This window comes from Papilio machaon, chromosome 11, assembly GCF_912999745.1.
Source record: "Papilio machaon chromosome 11, ilPapMach1.1, whole genome shotgun sequence".
NCBI classification, from domain to species: domain Eukaryota; kingdom Metazoa; phylum Arthropoda; class Insecta; order Lepidoptera; family Papilionidae; genus Papilio; species Papilio machaon.
Window position 1 is genome coordinate 4,101,116 of NC_059996.1, and position 27,757 is coordinate 4,128,872.

The window sequence follows — 27,757 nt, forward strand, 5'->3', positions numbered from 1 at the left end:
TTGCGATTGCTACGGCTACCTAAATATTGTATGATCAATAATAAATGTTTATTTATACACGATCGTATTGAAACTATTTATAAAACAACAAGCATAAATTAAATGATCAGCATGGAAAGACAATACGGGTATTACCCTTAATAATATGAACTTCCTGATTTTGAACAAGGACATTTTTCATGGTAGGTTTTTCCAATGTTTGATCATTTAAATAGTCCGTTATATTAGATATAGACCGACAAACTTTTATAACGCAGTGGGGATAAGTCAAATTAAATTTCAAATGGCGTCATAACAATCTCATATGCCTGTTTGTCAAGCTATGTATGTCTTGTTTTTTAAGTGTCATTTTTATGCCTAAATCACTTTTATTCATTTTCAGACAGAACTAATCTTTATAGAAGTATTTCTCTCACCGGGCCATATAAGTTCATCGTACTATAATAGAGATGCACTCGGCCGCTTGTAAATGACAAAGGTAACCGAATCAAGGTTATCATAATTTACCAAATAACGGTTTATAAAAGTTGTGCGAATGTCCGGTTGTTTTTCTCACCATCCACTATAGTTCTGTTAAGATGTTAGTGCAAAGCATACGTTTGTTGCTCCTTTCGCTCGTTGTATTTTACGATGTAAAGTGTTGCTGTGCTCAATTCCAATTTAATTTTACGAAACTTTACGTAACCAGTAAGTGCAGCATTTATAACAAGTGTTTTTATTTTTATTTTTGAGCTCATTTGAATAAGAAATGTTTGTATTTGAGTTTTATTTTTTAAATAACTTTTAATCTAGTAATGGAAAAAGAAAATAGAGGAAAATATTATATAAAATACATTTATTTACTATACATACATTTTTATCAAATATTCTTAATACTTCTATTAAAGTTATATTATATTCTTTTGCTAACAAAAGCTTCCTCTCACCAGCCTCTAGAATAAAATTCACGGAAAGGCTAAATATGTACGATATAAACGCCTCCGCAAGTGGCTTTACATCTTATTATATACTACTCAAAACAAAATAAGGGCCACTAAGATTTTATGCTGTACTATGAAAACAGGAAAGACATTATTGTTTAACTTATGTAACTACAAAATAATGTTAATGGTTATAATATAGGCTAACAATTGTTTAAAATAATAATCATGAATTGTTTTTTTTTTTAATTCATAATGAAATTGGCCATTTTGAATGAAAAACACGAACAAAAGAAATCACCGGAAAAAGACAAAATACTATTCTTGTCACTTTTGTTTCTTCTTTTTAGTAACGAGTATGACCTCCTCTCTTAGCATTACACTTCTGAAGCGTGGTATGCATACTCTGGATCAAATTCCTCACGTTTTCATCTGGAATCTCCTCCCAGGCACGTTTTAAAGCGTCAATCAGCTGCTGTTGGTTGTAGACCCCTCGCTCATTCTCTCTAACTATTCGTTTTAATTGGTCCCACAATTGCTCGATTGGATTAAAATCCGGACTGTTAGCTGGCCATGGTAATACCTCAATATGAGACCCTTCTAGGACAGTTTAGGACGATCGAGCTGTGTGTGCACAGGCATTGTCTTGCATCAGGATGAATCCAGGCCCCACTCGCTGTGCAAATGGGATCACTTGAGACCTGATGACGTCCTCGATGTAACGTTCTGCAATTACGGTAAAGGCATTTAAAATGGTAAGCTCGGTTTTACCGTGTAAACTAATCCCACCCCAAACCATTACGTTGGGACCACCAAAACGGTCAACTTCGTGGATGCAGGACTCCGAAAACCGCTAGCCGCGTCATCTCCACATCTTAACACGCCGATCATCATTAAAAAAATTACTTTACACTCGTCTGTAAAACGTACCTTGCCCCACTGATTTATCCCCCAGTTCAAATACTGATGGGAGAATCTTAAACTGTTTGCACGTTGAACCCTGGTCAGAACAAGAAGAGAAACAAGTTAAGAAGACAATCGAAGAAAAACATGAGAATAACGTCCAATTTTTTTTTTATTAAAGTGATGGCCAATACTTTTCAAATTAGGAACACGAACACCAGCATAAAAGAGATCAAACACCAAAAAGTTCGTAATATCAATATTACGCTACTAATCAGTTACTTTCAGTTTACTAAAGTGCACTATTTAAGTAAATAAACTTGTGGCCCTTGTTTTGTTTTGAAATATTAAAAAATATTTTAATCGAAAGGAAGTGCTTGCAGATGGGTCCCATTTTTTTTAATAACTATAAGACTAGTAGATTTTGAATTTAGCTTCAAAATTCGCTGCGAAAAATAGGGACATTTTTGCTTTTAGCGCTTACGTAGGCTAAATTATAGGACCTACATAAGAATGATGTATCGAAGAATTGTAGCTCTTTAAATGTGCTAAATAAAAGTCCGGGATAGCATATATCTATCTTTTATAGTTTTCTCACAATAACCATTTTCTTACTCTCAATATAAGTGTAAAAAAAGCATAGCAAGCCGCGATAAAAATTGTTTTTGTGTTTGCGATGTTTATGGACTTAGTACAGTGTCTGTGAGAGTAGCACAAATTTGAATTAAGTGTTTTCAATCCGGACATTTTGATGTCAAAGATGCACGTCGCTCTGGTTGCCCTGTTACGGATAAAGGGATGTCACTTTCAAAAAAGTAAAACAAGAAGTACATCGGTAGTTACGATGTAGTTGTAGAATTGGAAATTGACCATAAAACAGTTATGGCGCATTTGAAAAAAAACTGTGTACACAAAAATGCTCGATATTTGCTGTGTGTGTGCTGGGATTGGAAAGGCATTATTCATTATGAGCTGTTACCATCTGATAGGATCATCGATTCTGAATTATACTGCTAACAACAAATGAGATTACAGCAAGAAGTTGAGAGAAAGCGGTCGGAATTAATCATCATGATAACTTTAGCTACTCGGCAAAATTACGAGAGTTTAGCTGGGAGATGTTAATCTGTCGTATAATCCTGACCTTGCACCTTCAGATTTCCACTTGTTTCAGTCTCCTCAGAATTATTTAGGCAGTGTTAGGTTAACATCACGAGAGGACTACCAAAACCACTTATCGCGGATTTTTGGTCAGAAGTCCCATGTTTATGCAACGTATTTAATAAGCACTTCGAGTATATTCTAGTCGATATTTTCCATTTAGTTCCCTATGCGCTTCGAGTTGTAAATGCCAACAATACACGATATTTCCGATGAAGATTTTGATTTATAACATGAAATACTTGTGGGTCAGAGTAAACGTTATGGAAGGAAGGCAACATTTCAAAATGAGAGAGCGTCGTTGACAGCGAAATGCTGGTAAACATAATATGCATTCTCGAGGTAATTTATTCAATTAAAATACAAAGCAAATACATCAATACTTCAAAATGTTGGAACATATACAGAGAAGAGAATGGGGTACTTTACCGTTGATATAAGCGAGCATAATCCGAAGCTCGCGGGAATGCCGGGAAACGCCCAAAATCTTATTAATTTTATACCCTAAAGAACGCTTACACTCGAGTTCTCCCTTATCTAGCACAAATAAAACCTTCATTCAGAACGTGATTTTGACGTTTGTTGTTAGATTTATTTGTACACGGACAAAATTTCACGGAATTTGGCAATTCTGAGATCCATCTCGTATTTACCAAGTTTAAATTGTGTGAAATTTAATTTGAGTTTGCAAATGCTTTTTATCTTTATCAAAGACATAGACTGTTGTCTATTCGCTTCGCTATTGTTTAACGTTTCATGGGATTACCTTGCTATTTACATCAGTATGTTTAATACGATCAACGATCAATCCCCAGAAATAATTAAGTCAAAACGAAAGTTGATTTTAAAGATTAAGGGTCAATTTCCTTTGTTGCTTAAAGAGGAGTTGAATAAGGCCAAATAAAATATTTTTACGATCACGCTAATTAGCATATGGCATATTTCATTATGCGGGGCAACGGTTCATAGCGTATGAGCGAGCAAAAGAAAGAACATGTCCAACGCGCGCCGCTGGCCCTAGAGGTAACGACACAGCGTGGCGGTTTAGGTGATGGCAGGACGTTCTACTTGTAAAAACCCTTTTCCTTGGGACTAAAAGGATGAATACAGGACTCTTCGAGAATTTGTTTTTTTTATCAAAAGACAGTGAGGAAAAATGATGCTGACAGAATCTATTCTAACCAATGGCACCGTAACCTTTGAAAACATACATTCGTTTTTTGTGGCCACTTCCAAGGATCTATTATATCGTTTTATACTAAACGTATAAGTCCGCAAATATTGCACAAATATGTTCCTTTGAAATATCAAAGGTTAAAGAACGTTGAGTACTTCCCGGTAATAGTAGAGAACGAGCTTTTGCAACGAATAGCTTTTGCAACGAAGTTACAGAACTATTGTTCATTTTGTAAAGAGATATTTGCATCGATTTTTGTAGTAAATATCAAGTTATACATTGTAGTATCGAGTATAAGACACTATAGTTTTTTTCGATTCAAGGTCACACACTAAAGTTAATTTGAGATAGTGTTTCATTAGAGATTGCTAAAAAATTATTTTAACAAGCTTTTTTAAAATATATTCTCTAATAATTCTCTTCGTCCTTATCGTCTCATCTTAAAAATATTATTATACTAGCGGCCCGCCCCTGCTTCGCCCGGGTGGAAGAGGATATGTGTCTGATCTCTTTTCTGTTATATCAATACTCTTCCCGTTTATATCCCGTTTATTAAGTCCTCGTGCTGATATCTTCTGAACTATTTTTCAAAATTATATAATGTAAAAGGCAATTTAAATCTACATTAAGTTCTCCTTATTACGAACACATTTATTTTCATAAGGATTAAAATCAAATCTGAAAAAAATTCGACGCAAATAACATGCGATTTTTAAATGCTTTTTCTGAAGAAAAAAGTGTATATTGTGAGAAAACCGTAAACCATAGAGATATGCCATCGCTGACTTTTTAAAGCACTTTTTTGAGGTTTACAATTCTCTGATACATTATTATTATAGCTGTAACGGTTTAGCCTACGTAAGCCAAAAAATGAAAATTTTAAGGGGTTCAGAAATACTCTATTTTTTCATACTAAACTTTAACTATAATAAAATAAATACATACAAACCATCGGGAATAATTGACTTACATGACGGTGAAAAAAGGTTTTGAATCTGTTAAGAACATTCAAATCAAAGATTTATTGCCAAAATAATTTACATAGTTAATAAACAAATAAGTTACGTTCCATAGAAATGTTACCTTTTAATATGGATTGTTACTTTTTTATCTTTCATATATATTTAGAAATCAGTTTTTCTCCATTTCTAAAAAAAAACTGGTTTATTGAGTTACCGGAGTTATCTAGGGTTGCGATAAGTGCAAATATGGTTGAAAACTAGTTCATTTTCATAATTGAATGAGAAGAATTGAGTTTAAAGTAAAAGCACGTTCGAAAAAAATAATTTAACACGAAGAGACTATTTACAATATAAAGTTAATAATAACAATGTTAAGTTGATAATTAAAATTTCAAACTAACTAGAAATTTGATACATTTCCGCTTATCACCACAGTACTGTAATCTTTGACTAACTCCAGTATAATTTTCTGAAACTGTCTACCGTAAATTTCAAATTAAAACCAGCTTTTGAGTTGATGTGAGTTTGTCTATGTGTTAAACTAATCCAACAACGTTGAATGTTGTACGTTGTATAATTGACTTGTGCTCTCTAATATTGGTTGATCTTCACAGAAATAAGACTTCCTTTGTCCTTTAGGCAAGTCGATGACACTGAAATTTTAAACGAGATTTGAGATTTATTTATTCAGAAAACAAACAGTGAATAAATGTACATATAATAAAAACATCTATAAACATGTTACTGTTAAATTATTCAAACTTACGTGAGACATTATCGTTAACTAATATATAAAACGGCTAAAACACAGGTTCCGACACGGTCCGGACAAATGTACGTGAGTGTTACATTTGACATGTTACTGTATAAGCCTGAAATCTGGTAAATCACAAAAAAAAAAATCACAAATCTTTTTGGATTATATCAATAATAATTATTTGATGATTTACCATAGGTCGGGCTTTTGTAGAAAAATATCTTGATATAATGTTATAAAGCAGAAATGATTCATTGTTTGTCCTAAAACCTCGTCGGTTATTGTTAACATTAACCTTCAATAAAATCCTTGTTAGGATTAACAACATAATATTATTTGTGATGTATTTTCATAAATAACATGAGGGATTTAGTTCACATTTCGTAATTTATTGCTAAATTTAATTCAAGCGGACATCGTTAACATCGTGAAATATGTTTGAGGATGTCTGCTAAATTAAGTCAGCGTTATAGTTCTTCATTCATTACATCTAAAATATAACCTTTTGATTTACTACTTTGAAATGAAAAATTATAAGTTCACATATATAAACTATCTGTCGAGTCTCATCATGGAATATTTACGTTTAAACGAATAAAATTTATTAAAAAGCTATAGGTACCTATCGTTATTTACCTCTAGATGGAGTGTTTAATACAAGTTTGACATTTAATCGTAAAACTATTTTCGAAATATTATTAGTATCCGTGACGCAAACATTTAACAGTATAATGAAAATTTTTCCCAAATTCAGGAAAATGTAGTGTATAAAAATTTAAAGTGAAATAAACTAAAACATTTGAATTAAATTGTTAACTATTGTTATATGATTGGTATATTTGTCTAAAACAAATTAAAAACCAAAGTAATAACAAATTACAACATTATGATTTATGGCTATATCCAAACATATATGTAGTGTAATATGTATACTATCGTTCTAGTAGGTAATTATAATTTTATAATCAATTATATAATAAACAATCAATTGCGATAATCATATCCTTAAGCCCCTCTAACCAGACTGTCGCAAGATCGGCTCTGGCCATATATTGTTTACACTTCAGAACATCATCATCACATCAACAGCCAAGAGATATTTCTTATTAAAGTAAGTTTCTGAGAACGCTCACATAAATCTTCTCCACCTATTAGTATATACATTAATAGTATATTTCGCAAATCTAATGACCCGTCTTAGTCTGGCCACTTCCAAAACCAGTTACAAGAAGTTTCGTTGGTGTACGGTATTTATTTTTTTCTATTGAAGAACAACTTCTTATCTAACGCTTGTAATTCAGCTATCTTCTACATTTAATACTAGTTTTCCCCGTGACTTCGTCCGCGAAATTAAAAAATCTGGATGAATAGTAGTACTGTATGTTATTGAGACTGTGTCTGTCATAAGTGTGCCAAATTTCAATGAGATATGTCGAACCGTTGCAGAATTAACGAGTAAATATTGTTACGAGCTTGAGGTACGGGATAGAGTTAAACACACTTTTACAGTCTACTTTGATTTCATGCGACTTACAATAATAAGGGTTCACTGCGCAACGTGTCAGAACACTGTCATGATTGTCTTTCAGCACTACACACTGAACCACTGTTACTGAACACTGTAGACTACACCACCGTCCACCACTTCACCACTAGCACTTTTTCTTATGCACGTCCACTTGAATTTCTCTCGTTACTTCTTCACACTGTAAAACTGTCGCGGGTCGTGTCTGACTCCCCTTATATAGGTCAAATTTCGATTTTCTTTTCGAATGGTCCTATTTTCGACGTTCTTTTTTCTTTGTTTCAGTAGAGTCCCATGCATTTTTCGACAAAGTTTCTTTTCAATGATGGAACATTCTAGAAGCCCTTATTGTCTTAGCGATGACGACGAGACAATATGTTAATCAAACGGATCCCACAGGAATCGTATACATTTCAGGTATCATAAGTGTTTTTCCAGACTGTGTTCTATATCTATAGCTAATTACATTGAGTTCCGTTGAGCCGTTTTAAAGATATCTAGTAACAAACAGCCATCCAAACATTGGCGTTTATAATATTAGTAAGATTGCACATTAAGTTCTTTCCTCCGCTCAGTATGATAAATCATATTCTAAGACATGTTCACGTTCTAACAAATTTCAGATTATGCTACAGCCACTTACTTTAACAAATTAATAACACATCTTAAGTCGTCTAACGAAGTTAACGTACCTCGGGATATTATTATTATAGAAACTCTTAGACAAGGTGACGCTTTAATGAACAAACTGTTCTTAAATATAAAAATTACGCTTACATTTTGTAGATAATTTAATAATTATTTTCAGAATATTTACTACAGTTCAAAATATGTATGTATATGCCTGTAGCACACTAAGCGCTCATTCGCACGGGTCCTTTTTTACGCCGCTTTAAAACTGTGCGTTGGTGGCTTTCGAGCGACGAACGCTTTAAAATCACTCTTGTTCCGTTCGCCCATTGCTAAAATTGCAGCATTTTGCGATAAATAAAAGCAATAAAAGCGATACTTTTAAAAGCGCCGCCGTAGGAACAGATTCATAGAAATGTATTTGATTTATTTGAACGCTTTTTTTAACGCGCGTCGGAAAAGCGGCCGTATGAATAGGGGCTTAATCGGCTTACGAAGATAACATTCCTCAGGGTATTATTATAGAAATCGTTAGACAAGGGATGCTTTAATGAACAAACTCATTTTAACAAGAAACATTACGCTGTTTTCGAAGACAAATTGAGTATTTTCATTTCATTTAATATATTTCAGTATATTTTTTACAGTTTAAATATTTTCCGTTATACCTTTATGCCAGTATAGCACACTAACACATGACAACAAAACGAAAATGGAATGCAGCGTTTGGTCCATATTAGATTAGTATCGCATAATGATTCTGCTGACTTGGTCAGTGTTCAAAATACATGCCAGTTTCCTATCAAATATGGCTTCAACTCGGTTCCGCTTCGCTTTTGCGGCTGTGTGCAAGAGGCGTTAACGGTTTAATCTTACGATGAGTGGAAAAGACTTTCAAAATTTCTAGTAAAATTATTCTTATTTTTTAATTGGCACTTCTAGATGTTTTTAATTAAAAAACAAAATGAGCGGATTTTAGCTGTTATAGTGTGTCTATTTAAGCATGATTAGTTTGACAACTGACGCCTATGCAGTATCGAATTAATTTTGTATGAAGATTAATGTTGTTCTCAATGGACGGTTGTCATAGTGTCGGACCATACGTAGGTACATAACGAAGAACTATGAACTATCAAGCATCGGTCTTGTGATATATAATTAAACGAACAAATAAGTACTATAATTTAGGTATTTTACTACTTTTTGAATTTATCACAGTTTCTTGGCTATGTATCGCACAACTAATTTTTTTTTATAAGAGAAGGGGGCAAACGAGCAGCGGGAACACCAAGGTGTTCTTCGACGCCCATGGACATCTACAATACCAGAGGAATCGCAGATGCGTTGCCGGCCTTTGAGATGGTGATACGCTTGCTTCAAGGACCCTGAGTCGTAGCGGTTTGGAAATATCGCCGAGGACAGACAATTCCACAACGCGGCGGTACGCGGTAGAAAGCTACGCGAAAACCGCACGGTTGTGGATTGCCAGCCATCGAGATGGTGTGGATGGAACTCGGCGGTCTGTCGTGTCATCCGATGACGGAACTCGGCGGCAGGAATTAAAAAAAAATACATTTCTTTTTTGATTGTCAACATCTCAGTTTTTGATTTAATGTTTTATTTATTTATGTACTCTTGAATAATAAATTCAAAAACAATAATCACGTAAAAGATTCATAACCGATTTTACTCAAATCATCTCTAGTGAATTTTCAAAATATCATAATCATCCTTAAATAGGCACACTATAATGTCGATAGAGCCATTTCTTGGAATTAGCCACTTAATACAACGTCAAAGTTTACCAATTAAGTGCTACTAAAGGAAGATCAACGGATATTTCCTAGTTTCATATACCCACATATGTCATCATCATTGTATTAATACGTGAAGCGAAAACATTGTCTTGTCTTGATCTTTGTTTTGTCAAAAATAAAGACGGAAATGACGATAGGTTTTATTCAGAGATTTTGGTCTCAGAAACCAAGGGTATGTAGTATAAACAAGTGTTTGAAAACACAATTTCATTCGTCTTCGTATTTGACTTCAATAAATTTAACGGCATACACGTTTGTCAACTAACAATAAAAATGTAATGTAACATGAGAAGTCGATTAAATATGTGATTTAGTGTTAAGAATACGTATAAACATTAGCATTATAACTAACACTATTTTTAGCAGTGATTCATCAAAGTCAATTTAGTAGCAACGGTACTTTAATATATGCAAAACCGATACTCGTTATTAAATACCTGTTGACAGACTATTGCAGTCAATAACGTCAAACGAAGATCTAAAATGAAATTGTTTAAAAATAAGTTTTTGATAGTCAACGTTTTAAAAACTTTTATTTACAATGATTAATAATAAACGCTTGACGCTAACATCTGATGGGATCCTTCTGTTTTCATAAGTGTCTTTTTATACAAACCATTGAAGGCATATCTGCAAAGATGACGCCACAAATCGAGATGATTTGTGTACGCACAATGAATGATCAAATCTCTTGAATCAAAATGTTGTTTTTCAGCTCCTGCGCCATTGCCATTCCCGAAATGCGTCGCGGTTGACATACCGTGCCTCCGGCGGGGACTACGGACCTTCTTCTTTCTGATGGAGGCTGGCCACATGGGCATGAAGCCAGTTGACCCCGCGCTAATCAATAGTGTGGTAGTAGCCATGCCCGAGAAGGGGGTCTCAATGTTACTCAGAAATATAAACGTCACCGGAGCAAAATGGACTAAGTTGGCTGATAGAATGTAAGAATGCATGTTAACGTTTCATTTCGTTTACCCTTGGCCGTGAATACGAAATAATCGAATAATGCAAAGGGGCGACAAAAATACACTTCGCCTAAAAGGCATTTTATTTTAATCACTTTCTACTATTTACAAATTACGCTTCAAAGGAGACATTGACGCCGACGGCCGGAATATTTCGGGCCCACGAAAATGTTGTATAAAAAATGTACTTCTGTGTCTCAGATGCTTTGAAAATTTAATTCAATTATCTATCCCCGGAGAAAAAACTCTATCTTTGCTGCACAAACTCTTTCGTCTTGTTATTTTTTGTCATTTATCGCTACTAATTTCATTAATTGTTATAAATAGATTCAGTTTAAGAAAGACATTTCATTAATTTTTCTTTCTACTACTTACTATCAATATATATTAATACTATGTAACATACTATACGAAAGCATAGGAAGAAGTCTGAGAAGATGGATGGATTGCGTGGAAGACAATAATCTGTTGTGTCGGTTCTAAATAAATAACAAAACGGTGTGAAGATAATGATGGTTTACATGCAATTAGCTAAATTTTTTATTCCAATTAGACAAACTATTCGCTCGACGAATATATTTTCAAGTAACTGCAGTATTTTATAATAGTAATTTTGTTTCAGATTGAACCCGTTCGGCACCAAGAGTAGTGTCAAATTCCTAAGCGATCTACACGTTACAGGAGAACTGACGATGAGCATGGCGCAGCTTACGACTCCCTTAATCGCCTCCATCACTATGGATATGCGTAAGTGTATATCACTTGTCAAAATATAATTTTATACAATGTTCCACCGCCGAAACACCGAACAAAAACATACACCAAGTCATGATATGACACTGATGTGTTCTTTGTTTTACTTTAAACAAAACATGAAACAGCAAAACATACAGTAGCTATAGTATGAATAATATTTTGTTTCAGTTAAAAAACATACAATGATCAGAATGTTTTCCATTACTGTAATATTTTTGATATTCATAAAAAATGGAGAAAAGACGTCTGTAATTTTGTTCATTTGTTGATTTTATAAACTAACTAAGCGACCTGTGAGTACACTTGAACCCTGTGGGTTTTTGTACTGCTGAATAATCGAAATTGTATGTGTTTTCTAAATATTTTTTGTACAATAAATTAAGAAAAAATGTAGTATGTCATTAAAATATTTCGAGAGACATTCATTCAACTACTTACAATCTACTTTGACATTGAAAAACAAAGATAACAGTCTGTTTTTGTGCAAATGTTACCAGATGTTATGATGGCGACTTCTATCTATAAATTTCACAAGAGTTAAGTTATGTTATGGTTTTTTTCTACATTTTTTTGTTTTTGCAGGGTTTAAACAAAATAACAAAAATTGTTATTTTTTCAGACAGGCGATAAAAAAAAATATATTAAAATGTAATGTAATATAAAAAAAATATAATAAATGTAATGTAATGTCCGCTCACATCTCACCCGATGAGCTTCACAGACTATCGATAAAAAGATAAGAATGATGAATATTTTTAAAAACAGTTAATATAATTTTAGAGTAGGTTACCTTATGTTTATAGTTCTCACATTAACGTTTGTCGTGATTTCTCAAAATCACCTAAAATCAAACATAAATAAATAGACTACAAACATAAAGAAATCTGTGGAAGAAATGTATACGTATACTAGCTGTCTCCCGCGACTCCGTCCGCGCGCAGTTAAAAAAAAAACTAAATGGGGTTGGGGGGGGGGGTAATGAAAAATAGATGTTGGCCGATTCTCAGACCTACTGAATATGCTCACAAAATTTCATGAGAATCGGTCAAGACGTTTCGGAGGAGTACGGGAACGAAAACTGTGACACGAGAGTTTTATATATTAGACTAGCTGTCGCCCGCGACTCCGTCCGCGCGCAGTTTAAAAATGGGGGGGGGGTAATGAAAAATAGATGTTGGCCGATTCTCAGACCTACTGAATATGCTCACAAAATTTCATGAGAATCGGTCAAGACGTTTCGGAGGAGTATGGCAACGAAAACTGTGCCACGAGAATTTTATATATTAGACTAGCTCTCGCCCGCGACTCCGTCCGCGCGCAGTTAAAAAATGGGGGGGGGTAATGAAAAATAGATGTTGGCCGATTCTCAGACCTACTGAATATGCTCACAAAATTTCATGAGAATCGGTCAAGACGTTTCGGAGGAGTATGGCAACGAAAACTGTGACACGAGAATTTTATATGTTAGATATTATCTATCTTAATCTATGTTATGAAGAGGAAATATTTGATTGTTTGTATTCAATAGGCTTAGAAACTACTGAACGGATTTGAAAAATTCTTTAACTGAAGCTACACTATCTCGGAATGACGTAGGCTATATTTATTACTAGATATTTTATAATTTCGCGCGGACTACGTCTCGGGCAACTGCTAGTATTTAATAAGGGATTTTGGTCTAAAAAATCCACGGTCAATGATACCTACTCTTTACTTAACAAAATAACTTAGCGAAGTTGCTTCTTATCTCTTTGTTTTAGATATATTATGTCTCAAATTTAGGTTACTCAAACAATTCCCGAGAGGAAATCTGAGATGTTTACATCCCGTGTGTTTTATTGACTGGTAGATTGTTAATTACCTTAAATATACAATATAAACAGATTAAGTGTAAATATGTTCAATATGATCCAAATATTTTAAGGTAAAACATTGTAGCAAATAACTCTTTATTAATTGACGCTTACTTTTCAAGGCAACGACGTAAAAATTTATCATTGGCCGAATCTTTGGCGTCCATTTGCGAGTATTGACGAAACATAGTAGGTACAAGTAGCGAAAGCGAACTAAAATTGTTATAAAAAAATGTAATAATTATTTCTACTAGGTACTGTATTATGTATTGTATAAATTATTATGGTTGTTTCAAAACCAAAATACTTTAATTTAATGAAACATCACTTTATATAATTACGAATTATATTACAGAAGACGTTCAAAGCAACATAACGTATGTATTGACTGGACAAAGCACCTTTAACAATGACGATTACTTCATAATTGGACCGGAGAGGATTGCTGTGAGGAACTCTCGGATGCCGACTTTCTTCTTACAACCGGGTGAGTACATGAATTTATGAAAGTCGCGAATATCGAATGGCGAGCATTCCACCAAGCATAGTTAACATTAACTAAAATCAAGGGTTCCCTGAGTTCGGTTTTGGATGTCGCTTTATTATTGCTATAACCGTGGGATTCTGAGACCAAAATCTCCGTTTAAAACATATTGTTATCTCTGTTTTATCAAAGATAATGACAGGGATAACTATATGTTTTATACAGAGATTTTGGTCTCAGTAACCCATGGTATGAGGTCATTGAGTACTTTGATAACTTTTCAAGTTTTATAAGGGTTTTGTGTCCTCTGAGTTAAAATGCCAACACTTAGACGTCAAAATCAAGCAAATTATAAATGGTCAACGGTCAAGTGAAAGATAGGTTCCTTATTTACCGATGTTCCCATTAAAAAAATATTTAACATCGGACACGCTACAGTAGCGTTTGTTACAAAAAAATCAGCTGGCGGTTACAAAAAATAAACTTAGTTTGGCATAACAATAGACGTTTCTTTTCTTTTCAACACGTCCACTTGGATTAATTACATTTGGATTTAAAGAGTAACTTTGATATTATTCGTAGAATATTTCTATAACATAAAATTAAAGGACAACTCTCAAGGGATCCTGCTTCGAAATCCACCCAACCCTAATTGAGTCCATTCGAACGTATTTTCTAAGCCATAATTGAATTAACATTTTTTTTTTATTTTTATTTGGGGACTGTGAAGAAAAGTTAAACACATTCTATTTGGATTGCATCGACATAACAGAACTGATAATTGGCAATGTACAATATTTTTAAAACGTGTACATGTTATACATTACTGCTAGCTTATAATTGCTAAAGAAATACGAATGTTTTCTAAAATGAACAGTGTAAATATTGTGTAAATAAAATCCAAAATCGATAAATTTGTAAAATTTAAACAACACACACGAAAAACGTTAAAAATTAAAAAAGGCATGTCCAAATTAACCGCTGTACAATCTCCAGTTCCATGATATAATATAAACATTTGAAAATTAGTGCGGATAAATTTCTTTAACAATATAAGAGCCAGGCAACGAAACCGTACTTGGGTTAATGCCTGTCCGACAGCCAATTGGCCATCATTTTTACTTTAAAATTACCATTCCTAAATTAAACGTTTAGCGTTCCAAAGCCCAGTCCAGCTTCGCAGAAAATCTGTTAAAATAATATGCGTCGTTACGATTTTATCTACCTATACCTAATTAAATAAGCATTTTAAATTTGCGAATTGATGTTATTATAATTCAATTAACTAATACGACGACGACGACAAACGACAAATACTCTTGTATTTATTCATTTTTTTTGTTTCCTTCGTGTAATCTTTTATGATGTGTAAAGTGTAATGTATTTCTTATACCAAATGAACTTATCTTTCTTTCTTTTTATCTTTCTATTTACAAAACGCTACAAAAATGTAATCTTGCTCCTGCTGCACGTTAGGAAACTTTCGGTATGAAATAATTTGAATTTGAAACTGTCACTTGAAATAAAGTTATTTGTAATACTTTAAGGAAATCTGTTACAAATACATTCAGGGAAGTTAATATAAAATCACAAAGAAAATATTTTCAATAAAATGTCATAGTGAGTAAAATGAGTCAAAATAGAATAAAATATGTGTAAATCCCCGCAGTCATCTGCCCTGTGAATAAAGTTCTACCGAGCAGTTCAACTAACTGGAAATTAAGTGACACCCGCGGATCCAGTTTTATTATTATTCGCAAATTACGAGCCTTCTCAGCATTCTTAGTTTTTAATTACAACAATAATCGTAACTTCTAACATGTTTTTTCAACTACGACGTATTGGTAGAGGCCGCTAATACTTTCATATATATGTAAGATCAGAACAGTGAACAGTGCTGTACAAAATGCAGAACCTAGCACGAATGTTAGCGACACGCACCATCGTAACATATGTCAAAATTTGTATGAGATTTGTCGGTTAACTCTTTGCCCGGTATGGGCGCTGCACAAATTTTAATACAAATTTCAATAAAAAAAAATTGATGACGATACGAAAACGGTCTCACGAATATTCGAGCTAGGCCCTCAGTGCTGCTATTGTTTGGACGCTCAGTTACTGTCAAAACAGTAGTGATTTATTTTGGTAATGTGCTTCCAAGCGAAGCCGTGCTGCACATTATCGACTGTGCTGCCTTACTGTTCTATCCTTGTATGAAATTAGACTGTGCGACTGGTTAAATATCACGGTCTCATAAATGATTGATGAAAAGGAAAGTATTCTGCGTTTAGTCTAATGGGCGAAATGTATAAAGCATATACAGGATGTGGTACTGTTTTATTCACGCATATTTTTGGGAGCGCGATCCGCTTATGTATTCCGCGCGGATGGGCTCCAAAAAATGTGAATATTCAAATATACATTGTAAAAATCATGTTATATGTACTTAGTTAAAAAAAATGTTTCCAACCTTTTAAATACTACAAAATGCATCAAGGTAGAAATTTTTATTGATTTACAAAATACACGTTGATAAAAATTACACCCACGAAAATTTTTAGTCTAAAATTCTTTATAAATTTTAGATTATTAATTAGTTAATCGATATCAACAAATCCGACCCGGGTATCGTCGTTAAACTGCGTCCAGACCACCGGAGGACGGGCAGCAGCGTCCCTAGGATACGGTGGAACTACTGCGATCGCCAACCCGCATGCCAAGCGTGGCGATTATGGCACAAACCCCCCCCCCCCCCCAATGATGGCTACACAACCATGGCCCCTAGTACCCGGCGGCCCCACTGTTCCTGGTTACGGTAGCGGCCAGGGTAACGGTGGGGCAAGGGGTGCTAAGAATCCCCGGTTCGGATCCGGCTACCACAAACGACGACCCTTGGCCCTGGCAACACTAAACACGCGTACACTGCGTACGGATGAGAGGATCGCGGAGCTGGAAGAAGAATTAAGCAAGTTACGGTGGGACGTTATAGGGTTATCAGAAGTCCGAAGAGAGGGGGAGGACACGATAATCCTCAAGTCCGGTAACTTGTTCTTCTTCCGGGAGGGCGACCAACAGTCGCAGGGTGGTGTCGGGTTTATCGTCCACAAGTCCCTCGTGAACAATGTAGTGAAGATCGAGAGTGTGTCGACTAGGGTGGCGTACCTGATACTCAGAATAACCAAACGGTATTCGCTGAAGGTCATACAGGTCTACGCACCGACTTCGACACACTCCGATGAAGAGGTTGAAATTATGTATGAGGATATTTCACGAGCCATGCATAGTTCCAAAACCTTTTACACCGTTGTCATGGGGGACTTCAACGCGAAACTGGGCAAACGGGACGGAGAAGAGCTGCGAGTGGGAAATTTTGGATATGGACAGCGCAACCACCGGGGCCACTTGCTGGCCGGCTTCATGGAGAAGGAGGGACTCTACATGATGAACTCCTTCTTCAGGAAGCAAGAGCAAAGAAAGTGGACCTGGATGAGCCCAGACGGTGCTACAAAAAATGAGATAGACTTTATCATGTCGACGAGAAAGCAAATATTCAATGATGTCTCAGTGATCAATGCGGTTAAAACCGGGAGCGATCACCGAATTGTCCGAGGCACATTGAATATCGACGTAAAGCTTGAGCGCCGTCGGCTGTTAGGGTCTACGCTCCGGACAGCACCAATCCTAATCCAAAACTACGAAAACTTTCAGCTGGAACTCCAGAACCGATTCGATTGCCTAGGGAGTAGCGTGGATGATATAAATGACGGGTTCGTGCAAGCAGTTCAGGCGGTGGGTACTAAGTTCTTTAAGACCCACCGTAGAAGCTCGTCCAGCAAACTCTCGAACCACACTCTTGAGCTCATGAGGGAAAGGCGAGACATGACTCTGCACTCTACAGATGATGCGAAACGGTATCGGTTGCTCAATAGACAGATCTCGACGAGCATTAAGCGCGACATACGCCGATTTAACACAAATCGTGTTAAAAAGGCTATTGAGCAGAATAAAGGCTCCAAAGTGTTCTCCCGAGATCTGTCTATTGGACAAAGCCAACTGTCTAAGCTGAAAACTGAGGAGGGCAGGGTTGTGTCCTCTAGACCTGATATCTTGAGTGAGGTCGAAAAGTTCTATGGACGACTCTACGCAACGCAGAAACCCGTCACCGATCTGACTGAAGACCCCAGAGCCAGATTAACCCGACACTATACCGAAGACATCCCGGACGTCAGTCTCGACGAGATTAGTGTGGCCCTCCAACACCTTAAGAACAATAAGGCGCCCGGGGATGACGGAATTACAACAGAGCTTTTGAGAGCTGCTGGAGAGCCAGCACTCAGAGTTCTACAGAGGCTCTTTAATTCCGTCATTCTCGAGGGACGTACGCCGAAGGCATGGAGCAGAAGTGTGGTGGTACTGTTCTTCAAGAAGGGTGATAAAGCCCTTCTGAAGAACTATAGGCCCATCTCACTTCTGAGCCATGTCTACAAGTTGTTCTCGAGGGTCATCACGAACCGTCTCGCTCGCAGATTCGACGACTTCCAGCCTCCCGAACAAGCCGGTTTCCGTAAAGGCTTTAGCACCGTAGACCACATTCATACGCTGCGGCAGGTAATACAGAAGACCGAGGAGTATAACCTGCCACTATGCTTAGCGTTTGTGGACTACGAGAAAGCCTTCGATTCGGTCGAGACCTGGGCGGTACTGCAGTCTCTCCAGAGGTGCCAAATCGACTACCGGTACATCGAAGCGCTAAGGTGCTTGTACGAAAACGCCACGATGTCAGTCCGAGTACAGAGTCAGGATACGAAACCGATTAAACTGCAGCGCGGTGTAAGACAGGGTGATGTAATTTCTCCGAAACTCTTCACCGCCGCGTTAGAAGACGTTTTCAAAGTCCTCGATTGGAAAGGACTTGGCATCAACATTAACGGCGAGTACATAACGCACTTACGCTTTGCCGATGACATTGTAGTCATGGCTGAGACCATGGAGGGACTCGGTACAATGCTCGATGACCTCAATAGAGCCTCCGAACGAGTGGGTCTAAAAATGAACATGGATAAGACGAAGGTTATGTCGAATATCCATGTTCCACCCACTCCGATAACCATCGGAGGCCATACTCTCGAAGTTGTCGACGAATATGTCTACCTGGGGCAGACTGTCCAGCTAGGTAGGTCCAACTTCGAGAAGGAGGTCAATCGCCGAATCCGACTCGGATGGGCGGCGTTCGGGAAGTTGCGAGATATCCTCTCGTCCCAAGATCTACCGCAGTGTCTCAAGACGAAAGTCTTTGACCAGTGTGTGTTGCCAGCGATGACTTACGGTACTGAGACGTGGCCCCTCACTGCGGGCATCATTAGGCGGCTCAAAGTCGCTCAAAGGGCAATGGAGAGGGCAATGCTCGGAGTCTCTCTGCGAGATCGCGTCAGAAATGATGTGATCCGCAGCAGAACCAAAGTAACCGACATTGCCCGAAGAATTGCAAACCTTAAGTGGCGATGGGCTGGCCACATTGCCCGCAGAACGGACGGCCGATGGGGCAGAAAAGTCCTAGAGTGGCGGCCACGGACAGGTCGACGCAGCGTGGGTAGGCCTCCTGCAAGGTGGACCGATGACCTGGTCAAGGTTGCGGGAGTGCACTGGATGCGGGCGGCACAGGACCGGGCATTGTGGCAATCGATGGGGGAGGCCTACGTCCAGCAGTGGACAAATCCAGGCTGATAATGAATGATGAAAAATCAACAAATGATTAAAATTATAGAAACGCGAATGATTCCGAGTGTATTTTACATTAATCTATCTATACATTTATCTTCTAAGTTACGCCTTTTCCAAGCTCTGAGTAAATTCGAAATTTTTCAGTTTCTTTCTTCAATATATTTTCGAGTTCAGGTGTGTTTATTGAAAATGTCGATATCTACCGTAAATATATCTACTTAAAATAAAGTAAATGCTATAAATATTCATATTTATGGATACAATAAAGAATTGTAGAAAAGAAGATTTTCCCAACGTAGCCGGACTGAATTTTTTTTTAACTAACCTACGTTTAAGTACTTACACTAATCACAACTAAAAATGGCTAATGATATGGTAATAAATCGTGTCCGGATACTAATGCAGACGCTATTGATATAGTCCCTAAGGATGACAATACTTTTGACAAACAACAAACACAGATGTTACACAATTTTTACAAGTTTGTAATATAAAATTTCGCAGTACATCTTTATCATTTATTCAAATTATAAATTACTGGTAGTGGATTGATATTAAGCGATCCCCTATCGCACGTAACACCATTCATAATATGTGTATTCGTTATATTAGAACGCTTGTTTCTTTCATGCCTTTTCGGTACTTTTAGCTCTATTGTTGGCAACGCAAAACCAATTCACTATTTTAAGAATTAAGGCGGCAAGTTGCAAGTTAGAACATTAATGGGCTCATTTAGAAGAGTTCCCAAAAAGAAATTTTTAGTTAGTTACTCCTAAACGAGGTTTAGGCTAAGCGCCATCTGCGCCCGGCCACCTCAAGTTCGGTTTAACTGTAAATGCCTCTTCAAGGCAAACAGTGACTACTCAGTCACAAAAAAAATGGATATCTCCCAGTCGCAACTCAGTCTCTGTCGAGACCACACGCGTTAGGCTAACCCCTAGGAATTTCGCTTTTACTAAAGTGTTTTTTCTTTAGCGACGTTTCCCGTCTGTTGGTCCGTAGTAGCCGCTTTTGCTACTTCTCTGTGGATCTTGGACCGGTGTTACCGACGCCAGGTGAGGATCGAGTTGCGTGCCGCGAGGCGCAATACGAGATTCTCGCTTTGTTTAATAGCACCGGTCACCCAATTGGGAGCTTGTCCCAGGCAGCGGCGGGTAGTGCGTTTTAGGTGCTTATACCTGACTTCACGCAGCCGAATCAACTACGTATCGCTGTGCCCTCACTTTGGTTGTTATAAGTTAGACTAGTGAACAGTGAATAAATGTATGTGAAGCTTCAATCAATCGTCAACCCACTTTCGTCTATAGCTCATTCTGCTGGCGCTATCGTTCACTATTAAAGTTATAATTTCTCTTTATCTCTATTCATTCTTTGTTCCCGGCATTTTAATATAACAATTGGTGGATTGCGTAAAACTAAATTAATATGCCGTCAATTGTCGTTAAGTTATCACTAAGGTAATGTAGTTTTGTGAAATAGATGTAAAATGTAAATTAATCGTCTATTTATTTGTAGTTTTTAATGTTCTTAACTGTTATTTAAAAGAAATTGATTGCTGGATTTGTTCGGAATAAAGTTCAAAATAACAAATTCAATTTAAAAATTACTTCACTAATAGAAAGAGAGGAAGAACTTTTACTAGCCTAACCTTGTAATTTTTTTTGTTTAACTAGTTAATCGGAGTAAACTAGGCCAGGTATATTCAGACGCAACCTAATGATTTTCAACTAAATTAAACTATTCTACAGATTTTCTCTACACCCGTGCTTAATTGGCGGCACTTATCTATTGTTACTGAGAAAAGCCATTATTTTCCGCACAATCACAATCACGCTTAGTCACTAATGGCTTTCAGTCTGTTCGAGGTAATAACTAATCCCCAAAAAAACTTTCTATTTTTCCCGACTCCGTCGTCGACAGAGTACGCCACAGTAGTCCGCCATTTATCATTTCAGATCTGTCACCGATAGTGAGAAACGGCTTATTACACTTTTGCCTAATCACCCTTAGCAGATTTCAGGTGCTGTCGTTTTCGCACATTAATTTTACACGAAGATAAAGACGATGCGATTTTTTGTTTCAAAACTTTCAATTTCAAACGTCAAAATTCAAAAGCTGAAAGGATAACGAAGACCTTCGCTGTGGATTGCCGTTACTCCACGGTAACCATCCATCTTTGCTGCTATTGGCTTTCAATTTGAACTTTCTCACATAACAATTTTTCTCAATCTACTCATCTTAGGTATAAATGGTGTAAAAATATATAGCCTAAAGCGTGTTTTAAGTATAAATCATACTTAAAACGATTCTCGTACTTAGGTAGCAGTAGTCAAAGAGTAACTACTTCGTAGTAAGAGTCGGGACTTAGAACAATTTTCATTTCCTCAATTTGTGCGGCAAATACTTGCCAGAATATAAATGTTTTATTTCAATTTTCTGACGCACGAAAAAAAACATGGATACCAACATAAAGAGCTCTATAGTGTAGTGCACTGATCATCGATATCTGGATATCGATATCGATAAAATACGCGGTGGTTAGGGTGATCCTTCTTACAATATTAAATAATATATTTAAAAAAAAATTACATTTAGGCTCAAAGTTAAAACATTTTTAATTATAAAATTATTGTTTAATGACATTGAACCTAAATGACAAAAGGGAAAGAAAAAAAATTAAACTACATAAACATTTTTATTCATATAAAATACAATATTTTAAAAATGTTTATAGTCAATTAGTATTATGTGTAGGAGCCGATCTCCGTGGTCTTCACATGTCCAAGATCACCGAGTTTTGCCAATGTGATTGTGATAGCCTGATTAGAAATGTGTCTTTGATGAATAATATGTTTAACATCTACATCAAAGCATGCCGTAGCTGTACCAACTAGGTGGCATTAATTAATTGTCGGATATGTAAGACTTTTTTTGTCATGCCACCACTCCCTGAGCTTTATGTAACAGTGTGTTTTTGGCTGTATTAGTCCAGGATTTTCATTAAGTAAAATAAATTATCGATAGTTCGATCAATTAACAATATCAATTGTAAACTAGGTACATCACTATCACAAAATAAAATTTACAAATTTAACTTTATAAAACTAATTACAAGTACTATGATGACTACGCCTACAATATTTTTAGTTATTAAATCCTGAATAAACTGTTACCGGTCTTCATTTTAAGGGAATTTCGCCATAAAATCCCTCTTTCGCCTATTTTCCATACTGAACAAAAACCGCATATCTCGCATTTCAGAAATCGTTTTCTAGTTGGCATTTCATATAAAATTATTAAGACCTAAAGTTAAAAATACAATCTTCAATTAAAACTAAAAATTATAAATTTTTAAATAATTTAGTTAAGTTAGGCCGTCAAGTCAAATATGTCAGTTGTGATAGAAAAAGAACGCGTAATGATGGAGTGAGAAGGGTTGGCAGCCATGAAAACGCCGACAAACTCATACAAAATAATTTTGTTCGAAGTTTCGCTAGCCTGATTGCGTAAACTCGAAATGACAGTTATATTTCATATTACAAAATTAATATTTACTAAGGCAACAAAAGAAAAATAAATAGCTGTTTCTCGAAACAATCTCCGCATATATGTCTATATCATTTGATTCAAGGATTCTTTATACTAATACTTTAAAAGGTTTATTATTGTGATAGTAGTATAACTATATTGAATAAAATACATTCTTTTCAAAAAAACATTTTTAAATAAAAGTAATTTCTACTTCATTATTTACAAATGACAAACATGACAAATTTGCGAACCCAATTTTGTCATCAATCACTAATTTCGTTTATTATGAGCCATTTATGTCTGTTCCAATAATTAGCAACACGAGACAATGAATTATTGCAAACACGGACACAACTGCGTCGATACTTTGTTATTAAATATTACAATAGTCACTTTATCTTTCAATTAATTTCACCTACATTTTAAACAATTAAATATCTACGTAAAACTGATAACCTTAACGTAAAGGGGTAGTTAAATCAAACACCGGATTTCAATCTAGTACATTAACCCTAGAACCGTACCCTGGGGTACAAATCGAATTTTATTTTTTAAATCGTTTATAACTTTTTTTCTATTCGACTCTTTGCTTCGCGCGCCGGGGTATTTACGTGGGGCGGGGGGAAGCGTGGATGCTTCAGTTGGACAGCGGTTCTGCTAGGGACAAGACTTCGGAAGCTGCTTGTGGGGTACACCAGTACCCCAGAGTACTATCAACGTAAGTATTTTATTATATATATATTTTTATAATTTTGTTTATTATCATGTTTTTTCTATTGTTTTGGATATGAATTAGTGTAAAAAAATCACAACGTAATGTAGATACTTTATATATGCTAAAAGTTGGTGTTTTTTTGTTTTACTTAGATATTTTCTTTCTTAGTTACAATTTTTTTTCGCATAGCTGTTTTTATTATTTTTTCAGATGGCGTCACGGCGTATTCTAAATGGAAACGAAATTGAAAATATCTTGTTGGCGACGGAAGATGGGGAAGGTGTTGTTCTAGGCGAGGAGCTAGAAGATGAACCAGATGAAATTATTGAAGATTTTCGTTTGCTTTTCATGATGAACTCACTCTGCTTTCATATATTCCTCCAAAGCTTAGCAAAGGTAAAAAGAAAAACGTCCTCATGCTTTCCACCATGCACTTCGAGGCAGATAAAGACAAGGCTGTGAATTTGCCAGAAATCATAAGTTTTTATAATCAAACAAAGGGTGGCGTTGATCCATTAACCAGCTTTGTCATACATACAGCGTATCCCGCAAAACTCGCCGTTGGAGCCTTTGTGTATTCTATGGAATTCTTAATATTGTGGGGATTAATTCCATGATATTGCTGCATTCTTCAATGTCCACTAATAAGCAAGATTTCAGAAATAGGCGCACTTACCTGAAGACTCTCGTTTTTAATCTCATCAAACCTCACCTGGAAGAAAGATTTCAGTACCAAAGTTTGCCAACGTCCCTGCAAATAAGTATTGGAGGTATTTTAGAAAAAAACGACCAGTAGCTGTGGCAACTCCTTCAAATTCAAAATTTGGAAGGTGTTCCATTTGTCCAAGGTCCAAGGACCGGAAATCGCGCACACAATGTGCTACGTGCAAAACTTTCATTTGTAATGAGCACCAAAGCAAAATATGCCAAAATTGTTCAACGGTTCCTAATTAGTTTACCTCAATTATGATAAAAAAGACTCAATTAATGTAAAAAAGCATATGTATGTTGATTTTTGTAATAAAAGTTTATTATCCTTTAGTAAATGCGTTTTTTTTTTGGGGTGCATCTGTACCCCAGGGTACTGTTAATGAAATTCTGATATGGGTACGGTTCTAGGGTTAACCATGGACAAACTACAAACATTTCTGGCAAATACTTTTTTTTACAAAACTGTATAACATTAGCTAAACTTATTTTACAACTACCGATCGACAGCTACTTCGTCAGCGCAGAATTAAATAAAACTAAAAAATGAAAATTAAACCGTAATGGCCGTCATGTATGGAATTTGCCGTGCCTCTATTTACTTTATTTAGTCTTTCAATCAAAACCGAGGATATAATAAAGAATAATATTGGTCAATACTCTAAAGAGACAAAAATATGTTTTATGCTAGTGTTTCGGTAGTGAAAACTCATTATTACAAACAAATGTTGATGAATATATTCGGTACATCTCTACATGGCAGAAATTCCCTTTAATTAGTGTCACATGCTACGACTAGCTATTCCACATAACGAAGTGTCATGACATGATATTTCACTGTTGTGACTGCACAGTGCATAATTCGAATAACCACGAATAGTTTACTAAGAAAATACACCTACTAAAATACTATTTTAACAAATTCATACTATAACCATACGTAACCGTACATAAACATGTACTGAACATGTTTATGTTTATTTTTTTTTAGACAAATGAGGGGAATGCTAACATATGTATAAGAGGGTGCTAGGATACGATGAAGTAGTGACAAGAAGTATTTTTTTTTTTGTCTTTAATGATATTTATTTATTTATTTATTTATTTTTTCCAAGAAACACAATAAACCTTGCAATTTCTTTTTGCGATACCTATTTTAAATAACATGACAATACTTCATTTAAAAATGGGTTAGTTATACAGCTCGACATTTCCGAAACGACAGAACGGAAATGTTTTTTTTTATTTCATCCATTGACAATTGCCACTTTTGTAAATTAATGTGGCTTGAAATCTCTACGAAGATTGTACGAAATATTTAGAGTGTAATGAAAAAGAACATAATGAAAATAACGCATTCTAAGTGAAAATTTTATCTTAAAGTTTTTCACTTCTTGAAAAGGAAAATTCAAAGATCAATTAATTTAATAGGTTTGGTTGGGTTAGTTAAAAGTCTTTTCTTATAGTATGAATGAACTTGTAATAAAATCATTTTGGCTATACTATTTTGGTCCGACTGGTTTTGGTATTAATTAAAAGTTTAAGTTTAGTCGGTCGTCGGTGGCTCAGGGGTTAAGCACTTAACTTGTAATCTGCAGGTCCTAGGTTGGAATCCCGCCATGTACCAATGTGTTTTTCGATTTTCGATTTACAAATGTACATTTATCAGACGTTCTTACGGTGAAGGAGAACATCGTGATGCAAGCTGCACATATCTAAGAAGAAATTAAATGATATGTGTGAAGTCAACCAACCCGCACTGGGCCAGCGTGGTTGACTATGGCCTAATCAGCCCCTAACTTGGGGTAGGCTCCGAACCCCTCGGTGGGTACGTATAGTGAGCTGATGATGATGATGATGAAAAGTTTAAATTTTAAAGAAGATTAGCAGTCGCCTACGTCTTCGTCCGCGCTGAATTAAAAAAAATCTAGAAATAAAAAATTCTTTCTTAGTGGATGCCTACTTAGTAACAGAATCCTCTATGCAACATTTCAATTCTTTAGACCCAGATTTGTTGATAGCTTAGACAGTCATTTAAATATATGCTTTTTTTAAGCTATTTAGCTTTTATTTATGCATAAGTACCCTATGTGTTCTTCCAGACTATGTTCTACATCTGTGCCAAATTTCATCGATATCCGTTGAGCCGTTCCGGAGATACCTTCAAACAAACATCCATCCATCTAAACATTCGCATTTATAATATTAGTAAGATTGGTTGAATTATTAAATAAAATATTGGTCTTTCAAAAACCATGATATTTGAAATGTTTATGAGCGATGGATGATTTTTTTTAAATAATTACCTTTCGCGACCAAATTACCAGAGACACATTTTAAGTGTACATGATAGATACATTTTGCTTAAAGTCGATATTTGATTTCAGATACTGAAGAAACCAGAATCATTGAGCTAGTGCTACAAACGAATCAATCTATACTGGACCACCTGGCTAACGAAGTTGTGGTAGCGTTAATGCGCAACGTTGTTGATAATTTTAGATTATTTGCCAGTCGAGTACCGATAAAACATTACTATCAGTATGTACAAACCAACCCTTAAACAATAAAACATGTTACTTATATTCTGCCATAATAAATATTTGTTTTAATAAAACTTTACTTATTTCTTTAAAAAAATGTAAATAGAATTGATAATGGTATGCTTACATAGTTTGGACACGTTGAAAGGATGAATGAAAGGATAATTAAAGGAAATTTATGGCGCAAATGTGAGCGGCAGTCGAGGACGAACTTTTACCGTTCAGATTGATGGAATAACGGTAACTCAAGAAGAACGGTGTTAAGAGCACCTGAAACCGACGTGCATGTATGCGTAGATGTATAGAAGGGAGGTGTGTCAGGACCGCGCCAAATGGAGGTCCTTGGTCTCGGCCTACCCCTCCGATGAGTTATGTTGTTGATATTTTGTAAATTTAATTTATTTTTAATATTCCTCCTTAATGGTAATTTTGCTTCCCGGTTTTCACTGAGAAAATGACTGAAAACCACGAAACGAAGGAGGTTTTGGAACGAAGTTCCTTATCGCGCGTTGTGAAAGGGGGCTAGACGGAAAAAATTCTTAGGAAAAGTTGTCACGACACTTTTTGCTATAGACGAATGAGCGCTACTTCACCATGGCAACGTCGTGACAATATATAACGAAAAT

General features: G+C 35.8%; 1 protein-coding gene across 1 annotated transcript; it reads left to right on the plus strand.

Moving 5' to 3' along the window:
- The first annotated feature begins 568 nt into the window (after window positions 1-568).
- On the plus strand, window positions 569-27,175 carry LOC106719576. Its single transcript, XM_045679941.1, has 5 exons — window positions 569-687; window positions 10,568-10,796; window positions 11,443-11,567; window positions 13,785-13,916; window positions 26,976-27,175. Exons 1-5 carry the CDS (start codon window positions 579-581, stop codon window positions 27,149-27,151), a joined length of 771 nt encoding a protein of 256 aa, XP_045535897.1. The 5' UTR covers window positions 569-578; the 3' UTR covers window positions 27,152-27,175.
- The last annotated feature ends 582 nt before the right edge of the window (window positions 27,176-27,757 follow it).